The sequence below is a fragment of the Mus musculus genome, chromosome 7 (genome assembly GCF_000001635.26).
Source record: "Mus musculus strain C57BL/6J chromosome 7, GRCm38.p6 C57BL/6J".
In the NCBI taxonomy this organism is placed as follows: domain Eukaryota; kingdom Metazoa; phylum Chordata; class Mammalia; order Rodentia; family Muridae; genus Mus; species Mus musculus.
The window spans coordinates 90,142,836-90,167,857 of NC_000073.6; the positions used below are offsets into that span (position 1 = coordinate 90,142,836).

The 25,022-nt window shown below is 37.3% G+C and overlaps 1 protein-coding gene across 21 annotated transcripts in view; it reads left to right on the top strand.

Annotated features, from left to right (window-relative positions):
• Picalm (phosphatidylinositol binding clathrin assembly protein) overlaps positions 1-25,022 on the top strand; it is a 79,256-nt gene that overhangs the window by 12,644 nt on the left and 41,590 nt on the right. For all 21 annotated transcript variants that reach the window (XM_006507596.4, XM_006507599.4, XM_006507602.4 and 18 more), the window contains exons 2-4: positions 17,613-17,755; positions 18,425-18,500; positions 22,679-22,781. In XM_006507596.4, the coding sequence (XP_006507659.1) occupies positions 17,613-17,755; positions 18,425-18,500; positions 22,679-22,781 (322 nt within the window). The remainder of the gene's footprint in view (positions 1-17,612; positions 17,756-18,424; positions 18,501-22,678; positions 22,782-25,022) is intronic.

Genomic DNA, 25,022 nt, shown 5'->3' on the forward strand with positions numbered 1-25,022 from the left:
CACTGTTTGCCCAAGCGGGTCTCAAATTTGGGATTTCCCCTTCCTCAGCCTTCCAACTGGTAGAATAACTATCACAACTCTGGGCCAGACTTTTAAATTTTGAGTAGTTCCAATGTCTGTATTTATATAGTATTATTTTATTACATTATTGTACTATAAACTATCATTTAAATTTTTATGTTACTTTATTACTATAGATTATTATTAATAATACAGTGATAAGTACTCAGGTTTGAGGGGTATTTGTCTTTCAGGTGAATGGGATCATTGAAGAAGAACAACAAAAGGCTTAATATCTATCTAATTTTGACCTAAATGTAGATCCCTCCCTTTCTTCCTTCTGGTTTGGTTTTTTTTTTTTTTTTTTTTTTTTTTTTTGACTAGGTTTTAGTATGTAGCCCACATACCTGTTTCCTGAGTGCTGAGTTTAAAGGCATGTACCACTATGTCAAGCTAAAAGTTTGTTAAAAGTTTAAGAAAACTTCAATATTACACAGAGTTGGATGAAATTAATTTAGTTAGGATACAGTGTACACAGAGTTGGAGAATAACTTAGATTTGGGTTGTTATTTCTTGTGTTTTGCATTGACATGTAGTAGCATATTTATAAAAACCTCTAAAAAATCTGTTTAATAATCTTGTTCTGGTTTATAAAGGTGGCACATGCCTTTAATCCCAGCGCCCAGGAGGCAGAGGCAGTCAGATTTTTAGGAGTTCAAGGCCATCCTGGTCTAGAGGTCCAGGACATTGACAGCTATATAGTTAGACCTTGTCTCAACTCCTCACTCTTAAAAAAGGAAAGAATATGTGGACATTTATCCATTTAATTTGCTTATCTTGCAGTGCTGGGGTTTGAACCCAGAGCCTCATTGCATACTAGGCAAGCATTCCTACTTCCATGATATATCCCTAGCCTTAACTTTTTTATTTTTGGTCAGAGTACATTTACTTTCAGATGATAATAAAGAACCTTGCCTGGGAGTCTGGAGAAACCCCTTATCTAGCTCACAGAAAACTTTCAGAGACTGGGGAATAGAGGACTTCCCAACAAATAATGATTTCTATAAGTATGTAAAGTTCTATTTGGGAATAGCAACTTCAAGAGGGAACTCACCTTGTGGAGTATTGGTGCTAGCCTTCTCTCTGCATGACCTTAGAAAATCAGCTTGCTTGTTTTCTAAATTGCCTTTTTCTCTGCTATTCTGTGATGCTAAATTTGTGCTCCTTTAGCTTTTCGTTATTGGCTTTGGCAATTACCATCATAACCTTTGAAAACTACAGTCAAGAAACTGTTTGTCTACTTAGCTCTTCCTTTATTTCCCACAAGTTTTCAGTCCCATGTACTAATATATTATTACTTAAAAAAACAATGAGAGCTTGTATGTCATGCAGCTGTTGACATTCTTTTATGTGATTTTGTTTTTAGGAAAAAATGGCTAACAAAATGTGAAATTTCTTGTACCTTTATTGAAAATATGTAACGAATATAAATATATATGATAAAAGGCTTCCGATCAGTCTCTTCAAATATATGTCATGTTTGCTTTCAAAGTTTTCACTTCAGGTTTGTCACAGGATCTCTTTATTTGTGCATTAGGTTGGAAGCCTTTGTTCAGTGAAGCACAGCTGTCTAGGTGGGACACACTTGAGCAGCCATGAGTAGCAACTGCAATAAGGTTGCTCCCCATGCTTCTACTGGAAGAGTTTTATTTTTATTTTATACTCATGGCACCTATTCCTGAAAATAGGGACTGTTTTGTTTGCTTCTGTATCTCTTGAACTGAGAATATTAATGCCTGTTGTATAAAAGTAATTTTTGTGAATTTTTTTGAGATTAATGCCTGTTGTATAAAAGTATTTTTTGTAAATTTTTTTTTTTTGTTGTTTTGTTTTTCGAGACAGGGTTTCTCTGTTTAGCCCTGGCTGTCCTGGATTTAATGTGTTTTATGTTGCACTTTGGTTTTGATAAAGGTCCTCATGTAGTTGAGGCTAACATTGAACCCCTCATCTTCCTGGTTTTGCATCTTGAATGTTGCTATTACAGGAGTGCTCTACTACATCTGCTTTTAATGTGCCTTTGATGACGACAGTGGGTTTAGTGTACTAGGCTAGTGAACCTTTCGGTGAACAGTTTTTAAGTGTTAACTTGTTCTTGAATAAAATTAATGTTTTAATGTTGAAAACATTTAATGTGATATTGATCTTAAGTTGGTTCACTTGTCAGTTCAGAGAACTTATACCAGAATTAGTTTAGTTTTTAATTAGGAAAAGGTAAAGGGTGTTAGTAGCAGTGCTCGTAACTATTTTCCTAGACGAGGTGAGGTGCAGTAAGTAATTTTCCTGTATTTTTGGCTTTATCATAATAGAACAGTTGAGAATGTTATCAGAAGTGTCATTAACCAGTTACTCTGTACTGTTTCTAAGAAAGTAACATCTTAGAATAGTTAAATGATGAATTATAGGTTCTTGCCATAGCCTTATTTTATGTTTCATTTTGCTTAACACAACTATAGGAATATTACATTTTTTACTATTAAGAATTTTTAGTTGCTTGTTGAAAGGACTGCTGCTTTTGTGTGTGTGTTTATACATTTTCTTCTTAATGGTAGAATTCTACAGTAGATCAGGGCTGCATTTAGAAAGTATGTAATTGTATGTATAGGTTTGGACTGAAATCTCTGTGTAGCTGGGATAACTGCTAGTAGAAGATGAAAGGAGTTTGTGTTTACTTGCAGTGAATGATTTACTAGTTCTTGTGAGACTCCCATGCTGCCTGTGGTGTTAAGAAGTAAATTGTACAGCTAGGTTAGTTGATTTGGTATTTCCCCTTCCCTTTGGTTTTTGTTTGTTTTTGGTCCTCTAAGTGATTGACAATTAAATAGAAAACTTACTGGTATAGTTTGTATAATCTTTAATCATGTTCAGTTTGTAGTTATACTTAGAAAATTTGCCTTTTAACATTTGCTTGCTTCCAGTTTGTTTTTAGATTACATCTTTGGGAAGGAAGGGGAGGAATTTGGTAGCATTTCTGTGAGGTTAGTAGAATAGGAAACTGATTTCAAATGGTAGTTGCTAATGTTATTTCAGGTGAGCAGCCTACGGGGATTTGGGCTTTTATTTATAAGGCCAGTGAGTACACTGGACGTTACTTTCCTTTTCTTTTTTCTTGAGATGGAGTCTCATGTCGTTCAGGTTTGCTCATTTGGGGCTTGAGACACAGTCTTACAATGTAGACCATGCTGGTCTGGAACTCACTGTGTAACACAGGTGACCTTCAACTCTTTGGCAGTGTTCCCTACTCAGCAGCCTAAGCCCTAGGATTGCAGGTTTGTGCTCGCATTTCTGGCCAAAACTAATAAAAAGAAGAAACTAAATGGCTGAGATAGCTGAAACACAATGATCAAGAATGAATTTAGAATTTATTTCTAGATCCTTTACTCATTTGTTAGGTTACAGACCTGTTACATCGTAGTACAGTCGTGTCCCATGGAGCTGAATGACATGTGCTTGAGAGAGCCAGGAAACCCTAAGCTGAACTTTAAGAGTGGAGAAATTATGTCTTCATTACTACTGAAGCAGAGATGGAGTAGCACTTAGGACAAACTATTAAGAGAGTGAAGCTCACTAGTGAGACTCCAAAGACTGCTTGCTAACAGGGACAGATGAACTTTAAAGGATGATGTAATAGGAAGGTCTAAAAATAGACAGTTTCTCACTTGCCAGTCATAGTCATTCTAAAAGGTGGTGTCCAACAGCAGCAGTGAAAAGATAAGCTGGTTCATGTGCTCCAGTGTCTGTTAAGTTTAAGGAAGGCTCAACTAGAAAAGTAATATTTCCCGTAGTAGCATATTAGTTGAGCATAAGATTTATTTGAGGATTCTTTGATAAAATTACACTGGAAGTTAAATATTGACATTGTAAAACGACAGTAGAAAGGTAGTTAAAGTTTTTTAAAGGTGGCTAGCTCTCTGTACTACTTAAGGTTTACATTATTTCCTCATGATAAGCCAACAAAAACCATAATATCCTTTCAGAAATTTAACAGACTTTTCAAATATCATCCATAGATTGAATTTAGTTTTTGAAACTATCATGTGACATCTATTTGGTTACAGATACTTAAATGAAAGAAACAACTGCTTTTAGTCTTGAGGTTTTTATTATTAGCATTACTGCAGTTGTTAACTGTGGTTGGTACACATGTGAGCCAAATTAAAGTACAGTGAGGCATTAAGTATGATGTATTCTTAAGCTATCTTCCTTTCCTCTCTCCCTCCTTCCTTCCCTCCTTCTCTCTCTCCTCTCTTCCCTCCCTCTCCTCCCAGCCTCCTTACCTACCGTCCCTCACTCTTTCCTTCCCTCCTCTCTCTTTACCTCCTCTTACTCCTTCCTCCCCTCCCCTCCCTTCTTCTTTCCTTCCCGTTCCTCCTTTCTTGACCGAGCCTTATTATGTTGTCCTGGCTAGCATATGCTCACTCTGTAGACCAGAGTGGCTATTATAGATACTTGCCTGCTCTGCCTCTCAAGGGCTGGAATTAAGGTGTGTCCCTGTTCCCTGCACTTATTTTCATATTTTTTCAGTAGCAGAAGCATGCTTATGAAGATTCCTTGTATTGAGGTATACTTGACGCCTACGAGCCCATAATTAACAGTCGATGGGTAAAATGCTACTGTCTTTCAAATTTTAATAGAAGAAGTCATCTAATACTGCTTTTAAAAACATATTAAGTCCTGTAATTTCTTATTCTAGTATATTGGGTTGATGGGTTGATAGTTTTTACATAGTGAATTGAATAAATAACATTATTTTCAGTGATCAAATTTTATTTGTATATATTTTGAAATAGTGTGGTGTCCTTCCTCCCACACAAACTATTTTTGGAGGGTAATGTTTGAAGATCTCTTGTAGCCCAGGCTACCTTTGAATTTGTTTTGTAACTAAACCTGGCTTCCAACTTTTTGATCCTTCTGCCTCCACTTTCAGAGTGCTGGTATTACAGATGTGCACCATTGTCTAGTTTATGTGGTGCTAGAGTTTGAAGCCAGAGCTTTGTGCATAATAAATAAAGGTAGTTTTGCTTTCTTAGTGGTCTTCGTGCCTGTTTGCCACAGGATAGTAATGCTTGATGAAGTGTTTTAAGTGGGTGATGTTGATTTTGACTCACTTAAGGTTCACTAAATGTGTGGCAAATACTGAGATTCTACTGTTTGTATTTACAGTTTGAAATCTAGAGGCATTGTAAAATCATGTAGAGAAGATACAGTTCAGGGTCATTTATTTCACTTTGGCAAAGATGGGATGCCTCCATACTAACTGCTCTATGAAGTTGACTTTCATAGGCACGGCCCACTAGTACGTGCTGAGATAGCTTTATCTACTTTTTATCTAGGACTCTCTTCATTACTGTCATGTGAAAATAAAAACCTCCTCCAGATAAACCCCATCTCTGTACTATGTAACTAGCAAATACTGCCAGCTGCCTGTATTTGTTTCTCTCCACTATTCCATAAACTCCTGATTATCTCCCCATACCCATGTATACTACACTGAGGTGGAGGTTTTGTTTGTTAACTCTTCTGTAGTCCTAAGAAATTGGTCAGTTATTCCATATTGTGAATATATTATATGTAGAATAAACGGGATTTCTGTTTCTTCTGAGGTTTGCAAAGCTTTTGGGAGGTAGACCATAAAGATTTTCCTTTTCCTAGTTGGACTGGGGTTGGGGGTATGGACTGGTGTTTGTGTTTTCTCAGTGAGGAAGATAGGCAGAGAATTGAATTAATCCAGTATTCTTTCTGAATAGGCAAAATAAATCATTAGATGTGGGAAGTCCTGTGAATTTCTGCTTACCTTGGCTTGGTGGTTAAAAAATAACAGTGACCTGGGCACAGGGAAGAAGCCTTCACTGGCTCTGCTCGTTCTGCTTGGAACTCAAAAGTGGAGAGGTGGGCTTGGCTTCACCTCTGAACCCAAATATATTTATATCATCATATCAGCACATCTACTAGATACAGTGTTCACATTGTGCAACATAAATTCCAGAAATGCAGTTAACAGAGAAGAATGCCTCTGACTTATTAAAATAAAACAGTCTGTGTATAGTTTCTTGTGGGTTTTGTTGTATATTTCAGGCTGGTTTGGAACCTGCAATAATCCTACTTCTGCCCAACAAGTGTTTATGGTCTTTTTTTTTTTTAAGGTGTAAAAATTTTTGGACATAAATATAAAAAATTCTAATATTTCCAACTCCCCAAAGACCTAACGTTGATTTTTCTGAGAAGAAATGGGACTTTGTTGAAGATAAATTAGATGGTTTTCCAAGAGTACGTGAGACATAAGGTGAAATCTCCTGATGAGATGAAAGGACCCAGTGGCTAGAAGAGAAGAATCATGTAAGTGCTTTAGGAAGGCTAGTGAAACCCCACAACGCAGCACTCCAAGACAGAACTACAAACAACCCAGGGCGGGTTGGTGGTGCATCAGCTCCTTAGCTACTTGTGATCTTTCTCTAGGTTAAGTGATAACTAAGGTGACATAATTTTTATCCAAATTGGCTCACTTGTAAGTGAAAAGGTAGCACGGGGACAGGTAGAAACCAGGACACTTGGTTATTCACACTTTAGAACATGGTTTTCTCTAAATTGACCCAATTTCAACGAACATATTCAGGTGCTTTTTAAAATTTTACAGTAATCTGCTCTGCAGAGATTCTCAAACTTGGCTTCCCTTTTATTGTTCTTGGTGGGATTTGGAGAATTCTTTTAATTTATTTTTTCTATATGATACACCCTGGACTTACAGATTTAGTGGAGGTAAGGATAGTACTCATAATATATGTTTTAATGGGATATTTTTATTGTATATGTTTTGAGAATTTTATACAATGTATTTGAATCATATTACTGTCCTCCAACTTCCTCTCTAATTCCTCCCAGATTCATTCCTACCTCTCTACCCACCCCCAACCTCATGTCTTCTCTTTCTTTTAAATAACCAAACGAGTCCAGTTTGTGCTGCCCATAAACTTCTGGGTGTGGGCATCTCCTGGAGACTGGTCATCATACAAGGGGTTAATAATATATTGCCTAGGAGTTGGTTTTTGTAAATTCTTGTTTTTATATGGGACTGCTTTTTAGAATACTGAGAATTAGTATCTCTGTCATCAGGTAGAGTAATTTGGTGAGATTTTAGAATATAAACTTTGTAATTTGGCATATAAAATTTGAATTTCATACTGCTTGATACTTAAAATGTTTTCTTTCCTATAGGACAGATTGTAATTCTGAAACTTCAAATCTTCAAAGAAGAGAGGAAAACACCTTTTGTTTTATCATGGATTTATTATTATCCTCTGATCTTATGTTAATGCTTTCATTTTGGTTTTCTTATTCCATTTAAATAAATATTTTTAAATTCTTAAATTAGGTGATGGGTTTTTATTCTATTAACATTTTGATTTTGCATTTTCTGATAAATTGAAAACTAGCATAGAAATCTTTTGAGGCAATACTTGTAAAAAATAATGTTTCTGTGTATTTCTTATTTGTAATTTGTGTCAGGGTATGTAGGTTTGGAAATCATTACTCTAAAGGACAATGAAAATAGAGCCCTAACCTCCAAGTTAAAGAGCCTGAACTCTTCTTGCCAGTGTCTGCCACCCAGTGGTAGGCGTGCAGAGTCCAGCAGAACACAGAGGAGAAAGAAGCTCTGTGTCAAGAGTGCTCACACAGTCATCAGAGGCAATTTGATAGTGTGAGGATTGGGGCTCTGACTTGAGCCTATAGTCAATACTTGATACTTGATATTTTGAAAGTATATATTATTCTATATAGCGTCTTCATAACAAACCTTAGCTTTTGTTGTAAGATTTTTTTTAATTTATGATAGATTAGTAGGTGAAAAAAAGACCAACAAAATAATAGATAATTTTAAGAGACAGTAAGTTAACCTGATTTGAAGAAATAGTTTTTTATTTCAATTTTAAAAGGAAAGGCAATTACAAAATGGCTTTCCATTAACTTAAATAATTTATCTTTACTTTTACATTGAAGTATGAAGTTCTATAGATTTGTCTGTGCCTAGCTGTGATCGGCCAGCTCTTAGTGTATAATATCTCAGGGTGGCTTTTTGTACCTTTTCTCCATGTAGACATATCTTTAACTATTCCTATTTGACTTTTTCTGCTCAAAATGAAAGGGAGATCAGTTATTTCTCAGCTAGCTAGACATCTTTTTTGGGAGCACTTCTTGTCCTAGTATTGAGACACAGGCTTTGTGATTACAGTGTTTGATACTGTGTCACTGTAGTGACTCTGGGAATGTGGAGTATTGTAAACATGACACAATGATTGCGAAGTTGTTAACAGGGTTCTTTCAGATCATCACTGCACCAGACCTTAGACTACTTAGATAGAATATTGCTACTTTCTGCACACATCTTCATTTATTGAATTGTTGGAGATTGAATGCAGGGAGGGCTTCACGTGTACGAGGCAAGCAACCACTCTGACTATACTGCAACCCTCATACATTAATTTCTCCTTCAGGACATATTGTGTTTGATGCTGGTAACACAGTGGAGAAGATAGTGCTGCTCTGGTAAGATCAGAGGAAGTCACATATACTCCACTAATTTTAATGAAATGTGTTCAAGTGCTACAGTTGTGATGAAGGGAAAACACCCTGATAACCTCTTGCTCCTGGATTCTGTTTGAGCCCCATACATTTAGATGCCAATGACTATAATGCCAGACTTTATTTTTTAAAAACGTCATTTAGAGAGAAATTATAAATTCTTTACTTTGTAGACATAGCTGTTTGCTATTAAGCTCATGCATTCTCTCTCTCTCTCTCTCTCTCTCTCTCTCTCTCTCTCTCTCTCTCTCTCTCTCTCTCTCTCACACACACACACACACACACACACACACACACACACACAATGTAATTGAAAATTCCTGGGGCACAACCATCATTCTTCTAACATTGAGATTTTTTTCTTTAATCCTCATGTATGGCCTCAGTCTCTTCAAGGTAACTAATTTTATTGCCTTAAAGAAAGTTTCTGTGATCCTTACTACTTGGAGTTTTGTAGTGTATTTCCAGAAATATTTACTGCTCCTGCATTCAGTCTTTAAAATTATTTTTCTAGAATAATTTTCTTTAAGTTGCCTTTATTATATTCTAAAAGCTGGAACTTGCATTGATGGAGGTCTTTTTTTTAAAAAGACCTTCTTTTTAAAAAGACAAAGTAAACCAGGTAAGAGAATTTGCAGAGATTTCACAGCAGTTTTTCTTTTTTTTTGGGGGGGGGCGGGGGAAGGTTACTTCTATATAGTAACAACAATTAGTTAAAAGGGTTGAGAAAGTTTATTAATTAGGATAAATATAGTATCTTGTGATGCATATGTAGAATTACTTTTTTTGGTTTTTTCAAGACAGGGTTTCTCTGTATAGCCCTGGCTGTCCTGGAACTCACTCTGTAGACCAGGCTGGCCTGGAACTCAGAAATCCGCCTGCCTCTGCCTCTCAAGTGCTGGGATTAAAGGCGAGCGCCACCACCGCCTAGCTGTAGAATTATTTCTTAATGTTTCTTTTCCTGTTCATTTTGTGAACACAGTGACAGAAATAGCATACCAACTTTATGCTAACAGACTGGTCCTCTGCCTAGGATTGACAGAACTACCTTAGTTTAATTTTGGTATTTAGAGATTCCTTAGGGCTTCCATTGAGAAAACTGAATTAAGTCCAATACTTAGCTAGTCATTGAATAGTATACTTGAGATTCTGTGCTGATAACTTGCTTGGCACTGGATCTTTATGCAGTTCTGGCCGTCCTGTAGCTTGCTCTAGACCAGACGGGCTTCAGATGCATCTGCCGCTGCCTTCTGCATCCTGGGATTAAAGGCATGCACCATGACATTGGACTAAATTCTAAGCTCTTAAACAATGGAAATAACAATGCTGCCTTTGCCTCACAGGCTGTTTCCTGTTAAGCTTGTTGTTCTTTTGGCCATTGGACTTAAGTTTCAAAGAGTCTTGTCTAAGTAGTACAGCATTGCTATGTATGTGTGACTGAGGAGTGCTTGTCATAGTCCCAGAATCACACAGGTACTGGCATAGCTTTTTTGTATATCAACCCGACCCACTGTGCCAAAACTATAGAGGTCAGTACTTTTGTGTCTCTGTATTTGGGCAAATACAGTGTGTGCCAGCAAATACAGAACTAAAGTATGCACTCTTACTTTAAGTATGCATATGAGTCTGTTTCTTCTCTGTGGCTTTTGCTCAACAGTAGGTAACTATTTCTTCCTAGTCAGCTTTTACTTTGTCATGTTTTTAATAGTCTCGCATTATACCTTTTAGCCAACTAATTCTGAATTATTAGGCATGTCCACTTATAGTGTGAGTTAGGATCTTTACCTTCCTGGGTTGTTTTTTTTTTTTTTTTTTCCTTTCCCCTGAGTCATCTGATTATTTTGTCTTTTAATACCTCAGATAGTCCTTTTCCATCTCAGGTTAGCTCAGTCACTACCCTGTAATGGGCACTGTATATTTTACCTTTTCAAAAAGCTGTTTCCCTGTTACTACCCTAAAGTCTGTTTGGTAGATGTTAAATTTCTTTCCTAAGGTACAAGTATGACTCTATAAGTACTGTTTTTGCGTTTGAGACAGGTCTCATGTGTAGTCGGGGTTCTCCTTGATCTTCTGTCTAGCTCAGGCTAGCCTCAAGTAATAAACCTCCTGTTCTGGTGGCCAGAGTAATTGAGTTACACGTGTGTGACATCATGCCAGACTTTTAACAAGTATACATTTGAATCTTTTTTTTTTCTTTTTTTTTTCCATTTTTTATTAGGTATTTAGCTCATTTACATTTCCAATGCTATACCACAAGTCCCCCATACCCACCCACCCCCACTCCCCTACCCACCCACTCCCCCTTTTTGGCCCTGGCATTCCCCTGTACTGGGGCATACAAAGTTTACGTGTCCAATGGGCCTCTCTTTCCAGTGATGGCCGATTAGGCCATCTTTTGTTACATATGCAGCTAGAGTCAAGAGCTCCGGGGTACTGGTTAGTTCATAATGTTGTTCCACCTATAGGGTTGCAGATCCCTTTAGCTCCTTGGGTTCTTTCTCTAGCTCCTCCATTGGGAGCCATCCATTAGCTGACTGAGCATCCACTTCTGTGTTTGCTAGGCCCCGGCATAGTCTCACAAGAGATAGCTACATCTGGGTCCTTTCAATAAAATCTTGCTAGGGTATGCAATGGTGTCAGCGTTTGGATGCTGATTATGGGGTGGATCCCTGGATATGGCAGTCTCTACATGGTCCATCCTTTCATCTCAGCTCCAAACTTTGTCTCTGTAACTCCTTCCATGGGTGTTTTGTTCCCAATTCTAAGGAGGGGCATAGTGTCCACACTTCAGTCTTCATTCTTCTTGAGTTTCATGTGTTTAGCAAATTGTACCTTATATCTTAATGGAAGTTTTATAAAAATACAGCCTTATGTTCTTGTATGAAATTCCCAGCTTTAAACATAATGTTTTAGCAGTTACACCTTTGTGACCCCTTACAAAGAGAGGAAGAAACAATCATTTGACGCTTAAGACTAGGGTAGATGACTTTGGTTTAAGTCTGGTTGCAGCTACCATATTCACTAAATACATGTATTTTCTTGCTATGTGATAAAACGTTCTGCTACTTTGTGCCAGAACCTCTGAAGCTGTCTTCTTACCCACAAGTGACTATTGCTGAGCATTGCTCCATTTACTTGTACTCCATCCATGAAAAGACCCAAGGTTTTGAGATATGAAGTGCTGTTTAATTGACCACTTGATTTTTCTCCTAGCAACAAACAGAAACCTGAAGTAACAAAGATGTTGTCTTTTTTTTAATTAGATATTTTCTTCATTTACATTTCAAATGCTATCCTTCAAGCCCCCGTACCCTCCCCCCACCCTGCTCCCCAGCCCACCCACTCCCACTTCTTGGCCCTGGCATTCCCCTGTACTGAGTCATATAAAGTTTGCACGACCAATGGGCCTTTCTTTCCAATGATGGCCGACTAGGCCATCTTTTGATACATATGCAGCTAGAGACACGAGCTCCGGGGTACTGGTTAGTTCATATTGTTGTTCCACCTATAGGATTGCAGACCCCTTTAGCTCCTTGAGTACTTTCTCTAGCTCCTTCATTAGGGGCCCTGTGATCCATCCAATAGATGACTGTGAGCATCCATTTTGATGTTGTCTTTCAAACAACTCTTGTGAAAGAGATAATTTGCTTAATGATTATTTTAATACCACTCCTAAAAAGTTTATGTTTTTGGTGAAGCTTATATGTGTTAGAAAAATCCTGTTTGCCAGAAGTCTACTGAGTGGCCATTTTTACATGGGAATTTGAGACCTTTGCATTTCAGTTTCGGATGCCACTGATTGGCATTACTTAGCTGCTATACATACTGTATATGTGGATACTAAATGTTTTTGCTTAAGTTTCTGAAGTTGTTGAAGTTGGTTTAACTATAGAGGTTTACTTATGGTTATAAGATAAACCATTTGGTGACTGTTAAAATTTTTTTGTACATTCTAAAAAAATTTCCTATGGATACAGGCTGTTGTGTTTATCCTATTTTTCTTATTATGTTTATTATTACTTATTCACAATTTAGGACTTGCTTTAAATTGGACAGTTGCTTCTGGGTATGATGATACAAACCTGGTACTTAGGATGCTGAGGCAAGACTGAGTTTAAGGTTCACCTGAGTTTAAGGTTTCCCTGTCTTTTAAAGTACTTGGGCATCCTTTTTTATAAGTTTTTAAGTGTCTTTATCCTTTACAACGATTTAGTTCTAGACATGAATCTGTCACATAGTAGTGAGTCCTGTGACCTCTTTACCTTTCAGAAAGAGCCATGTGTATATAAATAGAAATAATATCTGGTTTCTCAGATTCTAATTCTAGTTACATAGTTGTTGAGAGGATATATTAATAATAAAAGCAGGAACATTTTGTTTGGTGGCTGAGGTTCCCAGTAACTGTGTAAGGGCAGTGATGCTCACTGTTGTGAGTGTTCTTCCTGACACTAAACTCTAGAAAGTCTCATTATTTAGTTTGGGGTTTGGGAATTGTTAATAAAATGTTGATGAAGAACTTTAGTGTTTATATTCTCGAGGTAAGTAATTATTAAACATTTTGACATGTGCATGTCAACTTCGTAACAGAGTTTTTGCTTTTAAGAAATAATGTCTCCTGGTTGGTCATGGTTGACAAATGCCTTTAATTTCAACACTTGGGAGGCAGAGGAAGGTATATTTCTGGGATTTTCAGGTCAGCCTGATTTACATAGTAAATTCTATACCAGCCAGGGGCACACATACACAGCCACTCACTTTATCCTGGATTCAGAGTGGGACAAGTAATAGCCATTGAAATTCTTGTAAATGAAAGTTTTATTTAGAAGTTTGCTTTTGATTAGTTACATGTGGGAAAAAAGCATTTTCCTTTCAACATTGTAAGCATTTTAAGTTGCTATTATGGTAGAATTTTCACACATAGGAAAAATTACCTTCATGAAGAGAGCGACTGGCTGAATTAAAGAAGTGTGGGGAAATACACACAGCAGAGTTCATACAGTTTCTTACCCTAGTAATATTTGTGTAACGGTAGTTTGGCATTTGGTTTGGTCTAGTACATAGTCCTATCCTGAATTCATTTTTCTTGTTGTATGTGAAGCCTCCGGAGTTACCCATTTTTTTCCTTTGATTGTTTCTAACCTAACCAGAGTTCTTAAGGGTTTAGATGTCCTTTAACTTGAGATTTGAAAATTGCACATTATGGATTTGGGTTTGTTTTTCAAAATTTTAAGACGAGCAAATAGTTGTAGCATGCTGATTTAGTATAGCTAAGAGAAACCATTTTTGATGGATGGATTTATCCTCATTTGCTTCATTATGTGCCTCTTCCTCTTTTCTCCCTTTCCTCTCTCCCTACTTTTTTATTTTGGGGGATAGGGTCTCACTAGCTCAGACTGGTCTTAACTTCTCTTTGTACCCAGCCTAGGCATTGTGGTAGACTCCTGCCTGTACTGCGGTGCGCAGCTGGGTGCTTTAAGTGTAACCTATGCACTCAGCATAGGCCTGTAATTCCCAGTGCTTGGGAGACAGGCAGGAAGTTGGAATTTCAGGGAGGTCCGGGGCCAAATAGGTACATATGTCTTCAAAAAGGAATGTGAAAAAAATACATATCAAAATGAATAGTTTATTTAAGAAATAGTAATGACCATTGTATGTGTGGCATTGTTTCAGGCCTCTGAGGAAATAGTGGAGAACAAAACAACTCTGTGCACACATAAACTAAGTTTGGAGACAGACAGTAAGATGAGCTAAGTAGTAACAAGTACACAATGGAGTAGCTAATGATGGCGTAGTTAACCAAAGTACCCTAAGGATTTGTGAATACAAATTGATATTCAAAGACGAGTCTCTGGTACATGTGACATTTCAGCAAAGATCTATAGGAAGAAAGTGAGAACGCAAGTATTAGGAGAAAGCATCCAGTTAGAAGGAACAGCACTGTCAGAAACATCTGAGGTAAAACAGTGTTTGGCATTTGTGAAGTGTTGTAAAGGAAGATATTGGGATGACTAAAATATGTGCAGGGGGAAAGCAGAGTGTAAGGGGCACAGTATAATGTAAGTAGTGTCTATGCGTATACATGTACATGTAACTCAGTGTTTTTGCACACCCATTGTGTACTTGTGTATAGTGTAGTTGAACCTGGAATGCATTCTACTGAAAAACTAGGCTTTTTGTTTAACCTTATCTATTTATCTTGATGGATAAAGAAATGTAGCACCTTTTATGGTGATTAGTAGAACAAAATGATTTGGAAATCAATACAGTTTAGAAGAAAGTTCTGTAATATAGAATTATTATGTAGCAGTTTCAGTGACTTTGTAGATTAGTTTGTAGAAGGGAAATCTTCATTTAAAAACATAATGTTTTCAATAATGATCTTGAATGGAAAGATTCAGGTATGAAATAGCAAACTATACCACACAACATTGCAATGATGTTCTGTTGGAGGGTCAGTAAGATGCAAGAAGAAAGATAGCAGAGGTTCAGCGACTTGTCCCATGCTGTCGGTAAGGACAGTATTTAGGCTGGATAGTGATAGATAGTGTTGCTTTGTAGAACACTCTTCTGGGAGGTATTGTGGGGTAGGTGAGATCCCAAGTCAGCTATTACCAAAAATAAAGGAACTGATCTGATTAGTGTTTTGAACCCTTGACAGTCCTGTTTGTTTGTTTGTTTGTTTTCTGAGGCGTCTCACAGTATGGCCTTGACTGGCCTTATGTTCACTATAACACGTGCCAAGTGGCAATTCTCTTGCCCCACTGCTTGGATTACAGCATGTACTGCTGTGCCCAGTTCAAGGTGGGTGTTTTGGAGATTTAGGAGGCATGATGAGAAAGCTTTGGTTAATGATATATAGAATGTATTTCTGTACTAACATGTAGAGAGAAGTAGGAGGAACACTGTTTTGGCAGTTTGATGGCAGGTTCAGCTTTGGAAGTACATGCCAAAGAGGTTGGGGAAATGGCTCAGTTGGTAAAGTGATTGCTGTACTAGGATGAGGGCCTGAATTTGGATCCCTAGCACTCATGTAAACCACCGGGCACAGGGGCCAGCACCTTTTATCCCAGTCTGTCTCAAAAAACATGGAGAGCAATAGCTAAGAGACACCTGGCATTGATCTCTGGCCTATGTGTATGCGCACATGTATGCACATTGTACACATATGCTCATATATCCACATGAGTATGTACTCAAATCACATATAACACCAAACAAAAAAATTAACGGTATTTTTAGGGAGTGGTTTTCTGTACTCTAGAACTTCAGTAATTTTCTTAAGATATCTTCTGGAAGGGTAAGAAGAAAAGTCTAGGGCTGTAAAGCCGAGTGGGAAGTAAGAGTTTAGTTGCTTACAACTAAGAATCAGGTCAGACTAGGAAGATCATGATTCAGAGCCAGCCTGGCGATAGGGACACCCAGTTTTTAAACAAAAAAGTAACAACTTTGCCCTCTTCAGATTTTATTTGGAATAAAGCAAGCAGCAGACATCCAAGCCAGTAGAACTTTAGCTATAAAGTAGTATGAAGATTCAAAGATGGTAGATTGGACTCCTTCCCTTTTTAAAATTTTGTCAATACATCCCCAAGTTAAATTTATTGTTTTGTTACAATTGATCCGAATTTTGAAAGCTTTTGTTATTCTGATGTTGTATGTACTTTTTATTACAATGTTTGGTGCTTTATTCTTAAAGCAGTATTGGCTTAAATCAGGGTTAGGGTTAGGGTTAGCTACTTGTCTAAATTCAGTTGCTTAGCAAATGTTACCAGCTGGATCTACTAAAGCAAGTATTTTAAAGTTTATTGCAAGTATATAACTATTCTTAGTTATATTGTCATTTCTTGTAAGGAGTCAAGGCCAAGTTAGGTTTTCTGAATTTCTATTTAGTCATTTTCAACGAAACAGTAAAAGTGAAAACATTACTAATTTTGTTATAATCATAATAACTGATATGTTTGTACATCATATTTGATACACATGTTGAAAGTAAAAGATGTCTAGATCTACCTCTCTAGTCTCTAGATTGGATCATAGTTTGGATTTCCTATATTGAATTTACCACTAAAATTTTTAAAGCAGATTGTAAGTAAAATTCGGAGGTCTGCTAATTTTCTTTCTTTCTTTCTTTTTTCAGTCAAACAGTTGTGTGCTAGACTATTTGACTATTTTATAATAATGCCTTTGGGTTTGAACTAAATCAGACTGGAATTTAGGCCAGGCTTGGTGGCACATGCCTTAATCTCAGCACACAGGCAGGTGAATTCTCTGTGAGTTGGAGGCCAGCCTGGTCTACATAGTGAGTTCCAGGATAGCCATAGCTACATAGAGAGATCCTGCCTCAAAATCAAAGAAAGGAAAGCAAGGAAGGGAGGAAGGAAGGAGAGAAAAATCGATAGAGACCCTATCTCAAAATAAATAAGTAAATAAGGTTGGAATTTAGATATATCTTTAGCAGTATTAATAACTTTTAATTTGGTAACTTAAATCTGATTTCAGTTTTGTTTGTCAGAATTAGCTAGTGGATCTTCTAACCAGTGGGTCTGAGTTAACTAGGAGAATTGAGGGGGACAAGAGTGAGCCATAGTTTACATAAGCTAAGATTTCCCCTGTCACAGACTTGTCACTGCTCCTTTCCTGTTAGTGCAGACATTCCTACAAGTGGCCGGCCTACTTCCTGCTCAAGCATCTTTATGTGTAATTTCTTTTGAAAGGTGTGTGTGTGTGTGTGTGTGTGTGTGTGTGTGTGTGTGTGTTTAGGTCCCCCACACCTTCTGGGTCCTGAGTATTGATTGATCTTTGGTCATCAGTCTTGGTAACAAGTACCTACTGAGCCATCTTGCCAACCCTCTTGGAAGAGTTTTAAAAGTTTGTCCAAACTATTACTCTACTTACATTTTTTATAGTTATTACTCTTCAAATCTGGCACTAGTAGTAAATTACAACCGAAGAATAAACTAATCTTTCTTTTTAAATTACAGACTTAATTCAGTGTACAAATGAGATGAATGTGAACATCCCACAGTTGGCGGACAGTTTGTTTGAAAGAACTACTAACAGTAGTTGGGTGGTGGTCTTCAAATCACTCATTACAACTCATCATTTGATGGTGTATGGAAATGAGGTAAGAATAACTTTTTAAAAAGTTTTATTATTGTGTGGGATGAATGGTTGGGCTTCAGGGGTCAAATTCAAGTCACCAAGCTTGCAGGCTAAGCATCTTTACACACTGAGACATCTTGCCAGCCTAGGAAAAACTTAGGAAGGTGTATCGTTGTGATTACTGATTAACTTTGATGATAACTCCTTCAGCTGAATGTCTATAAAAGGGTAAGTTCAGCCGGTGAAGCCGCTTGCTGCCGAGCCTGAGATCTCAGTTTGATCTTTAGACCCTACATGGTGGAAGAATGGAACTCATTTCTAAAAGTTGTCCTCTGACCTCCAGTATGTGCCATACAAAAACAGAATAGATAGAGTACTTTGGAAGTGCAGATATGACCTGATTATACTTAATCCGTGTCCCACTATGCTATATAGTAAAGACAGTTCTTGATTGTAGTTAAGTGCTTAATTCATTTAATTATCTTGACTTTAGTATTGTAGTTGATCATTAAGTTGTAATAAATGTCTACTAGTAAAAACTATTACGTTTCTATGTTTGGTAACTAATGAGAGTGAGGATGGAAGATTGCAATACGCTTAGTGAAATAAGTTAACCAGTACTTTCCTCCTACTTTCAGATTATGTTTGTAAGATGACAGCACCATGACTTATTGTAAGTTTTGTTTTCCAGCGTTTCATTCAGTATTTGGCTTCAAGAAACACATTGTTTAACTTAAGCAATTTTTTGGATAAAAGTGGATTGCAAGGTAAAGACAATTTATTCTTTTTCTAGAAAATCAAGAGTAGCCCCACATAATGATTATTGCAGCATTCAGCTATATTAACATATTGATGCTTCACATCACTGTTCAGTGAGTCTTTTGATTTGAAATTCAGATTTCAAACCTAGCACCCAATCTGAAAGACAATACAGGGTAGTTATTTTCAAATATGGATTCTGGAACTCGACTGCCTGGACTTGAATTTACTCTTTACCACTTAACAACTATATAGACTTGATCAAGTTTACTTTACCTCTGTGTTGCTGTCTGTAAAATTAGGAATGATGATAGTCCCTGCTCAGTTGTTGTTATGTGGCCTAATGTAGTTAGTAACTAACCCTAATGTGTTCAGAATAATGCCTGCCACATAGGAAACACTAAACAAATACTGCCTTAATTTCTATTGCCGCTTTTTCATTTTGTTTTATTGTAAGAAATATAGTTGACATTATACATTATAGGGACAAAGTTGAGTCCAGTGGTAATGACATAGCATGTCTGTTGCTGTTTAAATTAACTTTACAAGGTTTTTAAAATTGTATATATTCCTTATCTGTGTTACTGTGTTACATAAGAACACTTTACCCAAGTATAGATTGTGAATTGAGCACTCCAATCAAATAACTCCTGTGCTTCTCTTTTTAACAGTTTCCCTTTTCACTTTGAATCTTGTCACTTTGAATTGTCATGTTTCGGTTACAGATGTCGTGTTCTTCTGTCTAAATGGGGTCCGTTGTATTTAGTTCCAAAATTAGGCCATTAATATTATAGACTGTCACAGCTGGGAAGGACCACATAAAGGATTGCAAAGCTATTTGGAAACATTAACAGTGAGGTTAAGTCTGGGAAATATTTCAGAGAAGGTGAGACCTACTGTGCGGGGCTTTGAGAGGTGGAAGAGATTACTTACTTTAGCACAATTGTACAAATGTCCAAGGTGTGAAGGGACATGAAGTAGTTAAGGCTGATAGGAAGAATGGTTATGAACTTGATGTATGCACGGCACACTGGAGAACATGTAGTTGTACACAGTTCTTAAGAAGCTACTTAAAGCCAAATCACACATAGAAGAATTTGGTGGGGTTAAATTTTATAATGTAGTAGGAAAACTGGCAAAGGCTTTCTTGTGTCTTTGGGGAAGAGAGGGAAGTATGTATTATAAGGAAAGGAGTAGCCTAAGGTGAACTTGGAGTAGAGTACACTGATTTTGTTTGTTTGTTTGTTTGTTTGTTTGTTTGTTTTGAAGCTATCGAGATTATTCTAGTTATACTTCTGTCCTAGTAGCAAGTTAGTGAGGGCTTGGCCATGGTTCTTACAAAGGCAGAAATGATAGAATTGAATGTAGTTAGTGCAGTGCTTGATTCCTTTACTAAGTGGAAGTGACTTTGCATGAACACATGCACTGCTGTGAATGAATCTCTGTAAGTGCAGAGGACCCAGTGATACAGAATTTGATTAATTGATAATAGTTAATTTTAAAAGACTTACTTATTTATGTGTATCTGCATGTTTGTATGCACACATATGTGCAGGTTTCCTTGGTAGCCAGAAGAGGGCAGAGGGTATCAGATCCATGAAGCTGGAGGTGATTGTGAGCCACTAAATATGAGTGCTGGAAACTTGTGGTCCTAAGAACAGCAAGTAATCCTAACCTCTGAGCCATCTCTCTAACCCCTCATATTCAATTTATTTTAATAGTAGAAACATATTAAGAGGGAAAATCATCAATAAACCCCTTTTGCGATAAAAATATTAAAACAGATTGATAGGAAGATAGAAACTACTTGCTTGTCATATTCTCCCCTTATTTTTTGTTGCTTTTGTTTTTGTTTTTATTTTTGATGCATGGTCTCTGTAGCTCAGGCTGACTTGGACATCATTCATGGCAGTCCTGTGCTTTGCCTCCCATGCTTGGGGATTATAGCCGTGACCCATCACATCTACTTTGCTTGCAGATCTTTTTATTGCTGCTCTTAAACTTTTACTTTTAAGTCTTGGGGGGGGGCTATCTAGTTTTTTGTTTGTTTGTTTGGATTTTGGTCTCAGTTACTAATTTTCATTTCTTTAAGTTAAAAATTAAATTTCCTTTAATTTTTTAACTTGTATTTTGATTTGATGTGTAATGGGTTTTGCCTGATTGTGAGACTTTTCTGTACCACATGCTTGCAGCTACCTTGTAGGTGCTGGGGTTCTTAGCCACTGAGCCATTTCTCTAAACCTGGAGGTTAAGTAGATTGAGTGTTACAAAATTTTAGCGTTTTATTCCTTTTACAAAGAGGTAGATGAGTTATAGAACATATTCTTGGTGAGATGGCCAAGTAGGTAAAGGTGTTTTTTGCCAAACCCAACCGCCAGTTTGATTCCCAGACCCACATGATGAAAAGAAGAGTTCCACAAGTTATCCTTTGGTCTTCACATGCATACAGTGGCCAGGAATCTCTCTCTTATCTATATGTTTTTAAAACATATATTTTAGCTGGGTGGTGGCGGCACATCCTTTGTTCCCAGCAGTTGGGAGGCAGAAACAGCCGGATCTCCGAGTTTGAGGACAGCCAGGGCTACACAGAAACCAATAAAGTGTCTGCATATATGTATGTGTGAGGGTCAGATCTTAGAGTTGTAGACAGTTGCGATGATCTGCCATGTGGATACAAGGATTTGAACCTGGGTCCTCTGGAAGAGCGGGTGGTGCTTTTAATTTATGAACCATCTCTCCAGCCCCTAAAGGTTTTTTTTTTTTTTAACAATAAGATTAAATAATAGTTAACATGTAGTCACTGAGGTTTTTGCAAAGTAATTTTTTATCAGTGATGGTACTGTGTCTTGTTAGACCCTGTTATCTGATATAAAAACTTTAAACTAGTCAGTAGGGTGGACCTGCTTTATAACTAGTAGCTACCAGTTATACCTGGAAAGAATATTGGAGCATGAAAAGTTAGAGTATTTTTAAATAAGTTGATTGAGGCTTAAAGAGCTAGGGATATTTTCCCTTTCAAGATAAGAAAAACTAGTGGGGAACAACGTGAACAAACCAAGGAGTGTGTGTGTACTTTATATTATGTTAACAGGTATGAGACTGGGTAGTGGCTGTAATTCCTCTTTTTCCCCCCCTTATCTCTTTTGTTCTGATTTTTACTAGGCAGCTGGGTAAGCATTTGCAAATTGATAAGTATTAATGCCAAATCTTAGTTTTATGTGTGTATATCTGTGTGTGAGTGTATATGTATGTTATAAAGTGTAAGATCAAGTCAAATCTGCTTGGTGAAGCCAAATTAAAAGAAACCCATTCATTTTTCATTGAGGAGCAAAAATTTATAGACCTTTGACCCAGTCAATAGCTAAAATATAAGGTTTCTGGTATCTTAAAAAGCAATACCGATGAGATTTTATGTTGTTGCGGCTGCTGCTGCTGAAGCACTGTTCAGAGTAATTTACATTACTTTACAAGGTTTTATTGAAAATATTTAAAAACTGTTTTGGTTGTTCCCTCAGCATACATATTGCTGTTTTATTGGACGGTGCTTTTATATTTCTTTCAAGATTGGCACATATGAGATACACTTGTCCTAAATATTATGCAGCTACAGGTTTTACAAGTATAACAATAGCAATTTCATTTGATTTGAGGGAATTTATGGTTCTATTATTTGTGCTTGAGTTCTGAGATATGCCTTCCCCCCCCCCCCCCACACACACACACACACACAATTTTTAACCTAAAACCAGAGTTTCTCTTTAGTCCTGGCTGTCCTGGAATTTACTCTATAGACCAGGGTGACCTTGAAACTCAGAGATCTGAATGCCTATGCCTCCCAAGTGTTAGAATTAAAAGGTGTGTACCACCACTTCCTGGTGAGTTCTGAGATTCTGGCTGTGAAAGAAACATTTTTATAACTCCTGAAAAGTAATGAATAGGCACATGTGTCAGAAGAAGCAAAATAGACTTATTTTTAGACTCATAGCTGGAATTTTAAGGGAAAAGATTTTAAAGCTGCATATGATATACCTGACTTTAAAAATTTTGAAGAATTTAGTGTGGAACTTATTAGTTATTTAATTTGTATCACTGAATGTAATTGGGATATCATATTTTTGCTATTAAATAATAAAGTTTTATAGATAACCTTTGGATTTTAATCATTTATGAAAGCTTTCTTTTACAGGATATGATATGTCTACATTTATTAGACGGTATAGTAGATACTTAAATGAAAAAGCAGTTTCATACAGACAAGTTGCATTCGATTTCACAAAAGTGAAGAGAGGGTGAGTTAAGTTTTCATTTCTAATTCAAATATCAAATGGTGTAAAACAGGAATTTTTACCTTGTGAACTACAGAACTTTATTCAGTTTTACAAACTTTATTTTGTTTGAAGAAATGCCATATATACTTTCTGTAGTAAGATTTTTAAAAGTTAAATTATCTTTATAACAACTTTATTGTTATAATTCTCATGATTAAAATTCATTTTTTTAAACTAAACACTTTTTAGTATGTTTACAAATTTATGTGACATAACCCTACTTATGCTTTCATTTCCTATAATCTCTTCCTTTAGCCCCAATATCTGTCCTGTACTCTACTCAGTTAATTATGTTTACCTTCTGGTTACTTTGAAATTCTATACGAGTTTTAGGATCAACATATCAGTTTTGGTAGAAAAACAGCCAAGAATTTTAATTAGTTTGTTTGGTTACAGGCAGGGTGTAACTCATGTTTTCCTAGCTGATCTTGAATTCTCAAGAGATCTGTCTGCCTACTAAGGCCTAGCTTGGCTTTCTAATAAACATAGGATATCTTGCTTGTTCATTCCTTCCCTTTTTTTTTTGTAGCCAGTTGTGGTAACACATGCTTATCATCCAAGGATTGAGAAAAGGCATGGAAACCACAAGTTCTCCCTCCCCTCCCCTCCCCTCCCCTCCCTTCCCCTCCCCATTATCTTTCTTTCTGTTCACCTATCTGTCCTCCCTCTCTCCTTTCTGAAGAAAAGGTTCCATCATAGTACAGGTATTGAATGAGAAAGTATGGATGCAACAGATACTTTAATTGCATTGTGTGGCAGTTTTGATGGTTGTCTTAAATAGGCCAAAGGTGCCACCAATATGCATCATGGTTTTCCCATTGCTGCCTGTCATCAGCTCTGGAAAAGGTGCTGAAGAACATCCTGGCTTCCTTTAGTGCTCACAGTGCAGCTTATGACAGAACCCAACTTGGTGTAGTTTAAGTGGCTAGGCTGTGATGCCTGTTAGTGATCCACTTATGTTGCTCCCCCTTCTCTCCCCCCTAGCCCCCATAGCAAAACCTAGGCAAAGCTAGACAGAAACCAAAGGGTCCTTGTGGCACAGGGGAAAGCATGGGCTCACTTTCAGAGCACTTATTCAGGAGCATAGCGCTGAGTACTGCAGGCCCTTTGGATCATAGGCCCTCCCATTGGGAACATGGAGCCATATGGAGGTAGATAGCTTTGGACGTGACTTTAGCTCCAAGGCCAGGTCCCATAGTGTCAACATCTTTTTTCAAAAATTATTTATCATCATGTGTGTGCATGGAGAGGTGGGAGCACTTGTGTGGAGATCAGAAGACAGTTTCAAGGAATTGGGTCTCTTTTTCTACCCTTATGTGTGTGCTGAGGATTGAAATTAGGTAACCTTTCCCAGACATCATGCATATAAAGGGTGAGTTTAATTTTATTGCATTCTGAGTATTGATCATCTTAGCACAAGAACTAATCACACAGATAATGTGACCAGTACTTTGATCTCTGTAGTGTCTTCTGCAGCTTTTTTCCCCGCAGGCTGAATTATGATAGCTCAGGAAAGAGCCAAAGGAGCAGTAAGTGTGAGCCATGTGCAGACAGACATTCCTGGTGAATGCCCTTCCAGGAAACTGCCCTGCAGCTTCCACATCTTAGAGATCTAGACACTTGCTGGGTGTGGGCGTCAGCTTGCTCTTTAAATTATAAAATAGTTACTGAAGTAGTTTTTGAGACAGGCTTTCTCTGGGTAGCCTTGGGTGTCCTGAAACTCACTCTGTCAACCAGACTGGCCTTAAACCCAGAGATCTGCCTGCCTCTGCCCACTGTGCCACCATCTGGCCTGCAGTGGAAATCTTAAAAATATAGACATATACAAGGTGAATAAAAAATGAAATAAAGTCTTTTTCTATAAACTTTCTTTCAATCATGGAGAGTTGATGGTTTTACCAAACTAACTTCTACAGATTTCATGTTACATATGTAGACAGTCTGTACAAGATTGCAGTAGAGAGGTTCGTATCAGGAGTCTACTTTCTTACTTCCCTGTTCAATAAACTGTTTTCTATGTGGACTATTCCTGAATCATTTTGAGAGTTAATGATCTGAGAGTATGGGATGGTAGGTGTTGCGGCCGACCAGCAGCTCACAACGAACGGTTCAACTGAGATGGCAACTCAGGCTGCAAGAGAGGAACTAGACGGGCGGAAGAAAGAACGGAGCCAAGTCAAAGTCACTCTGATCAAAGCTCCA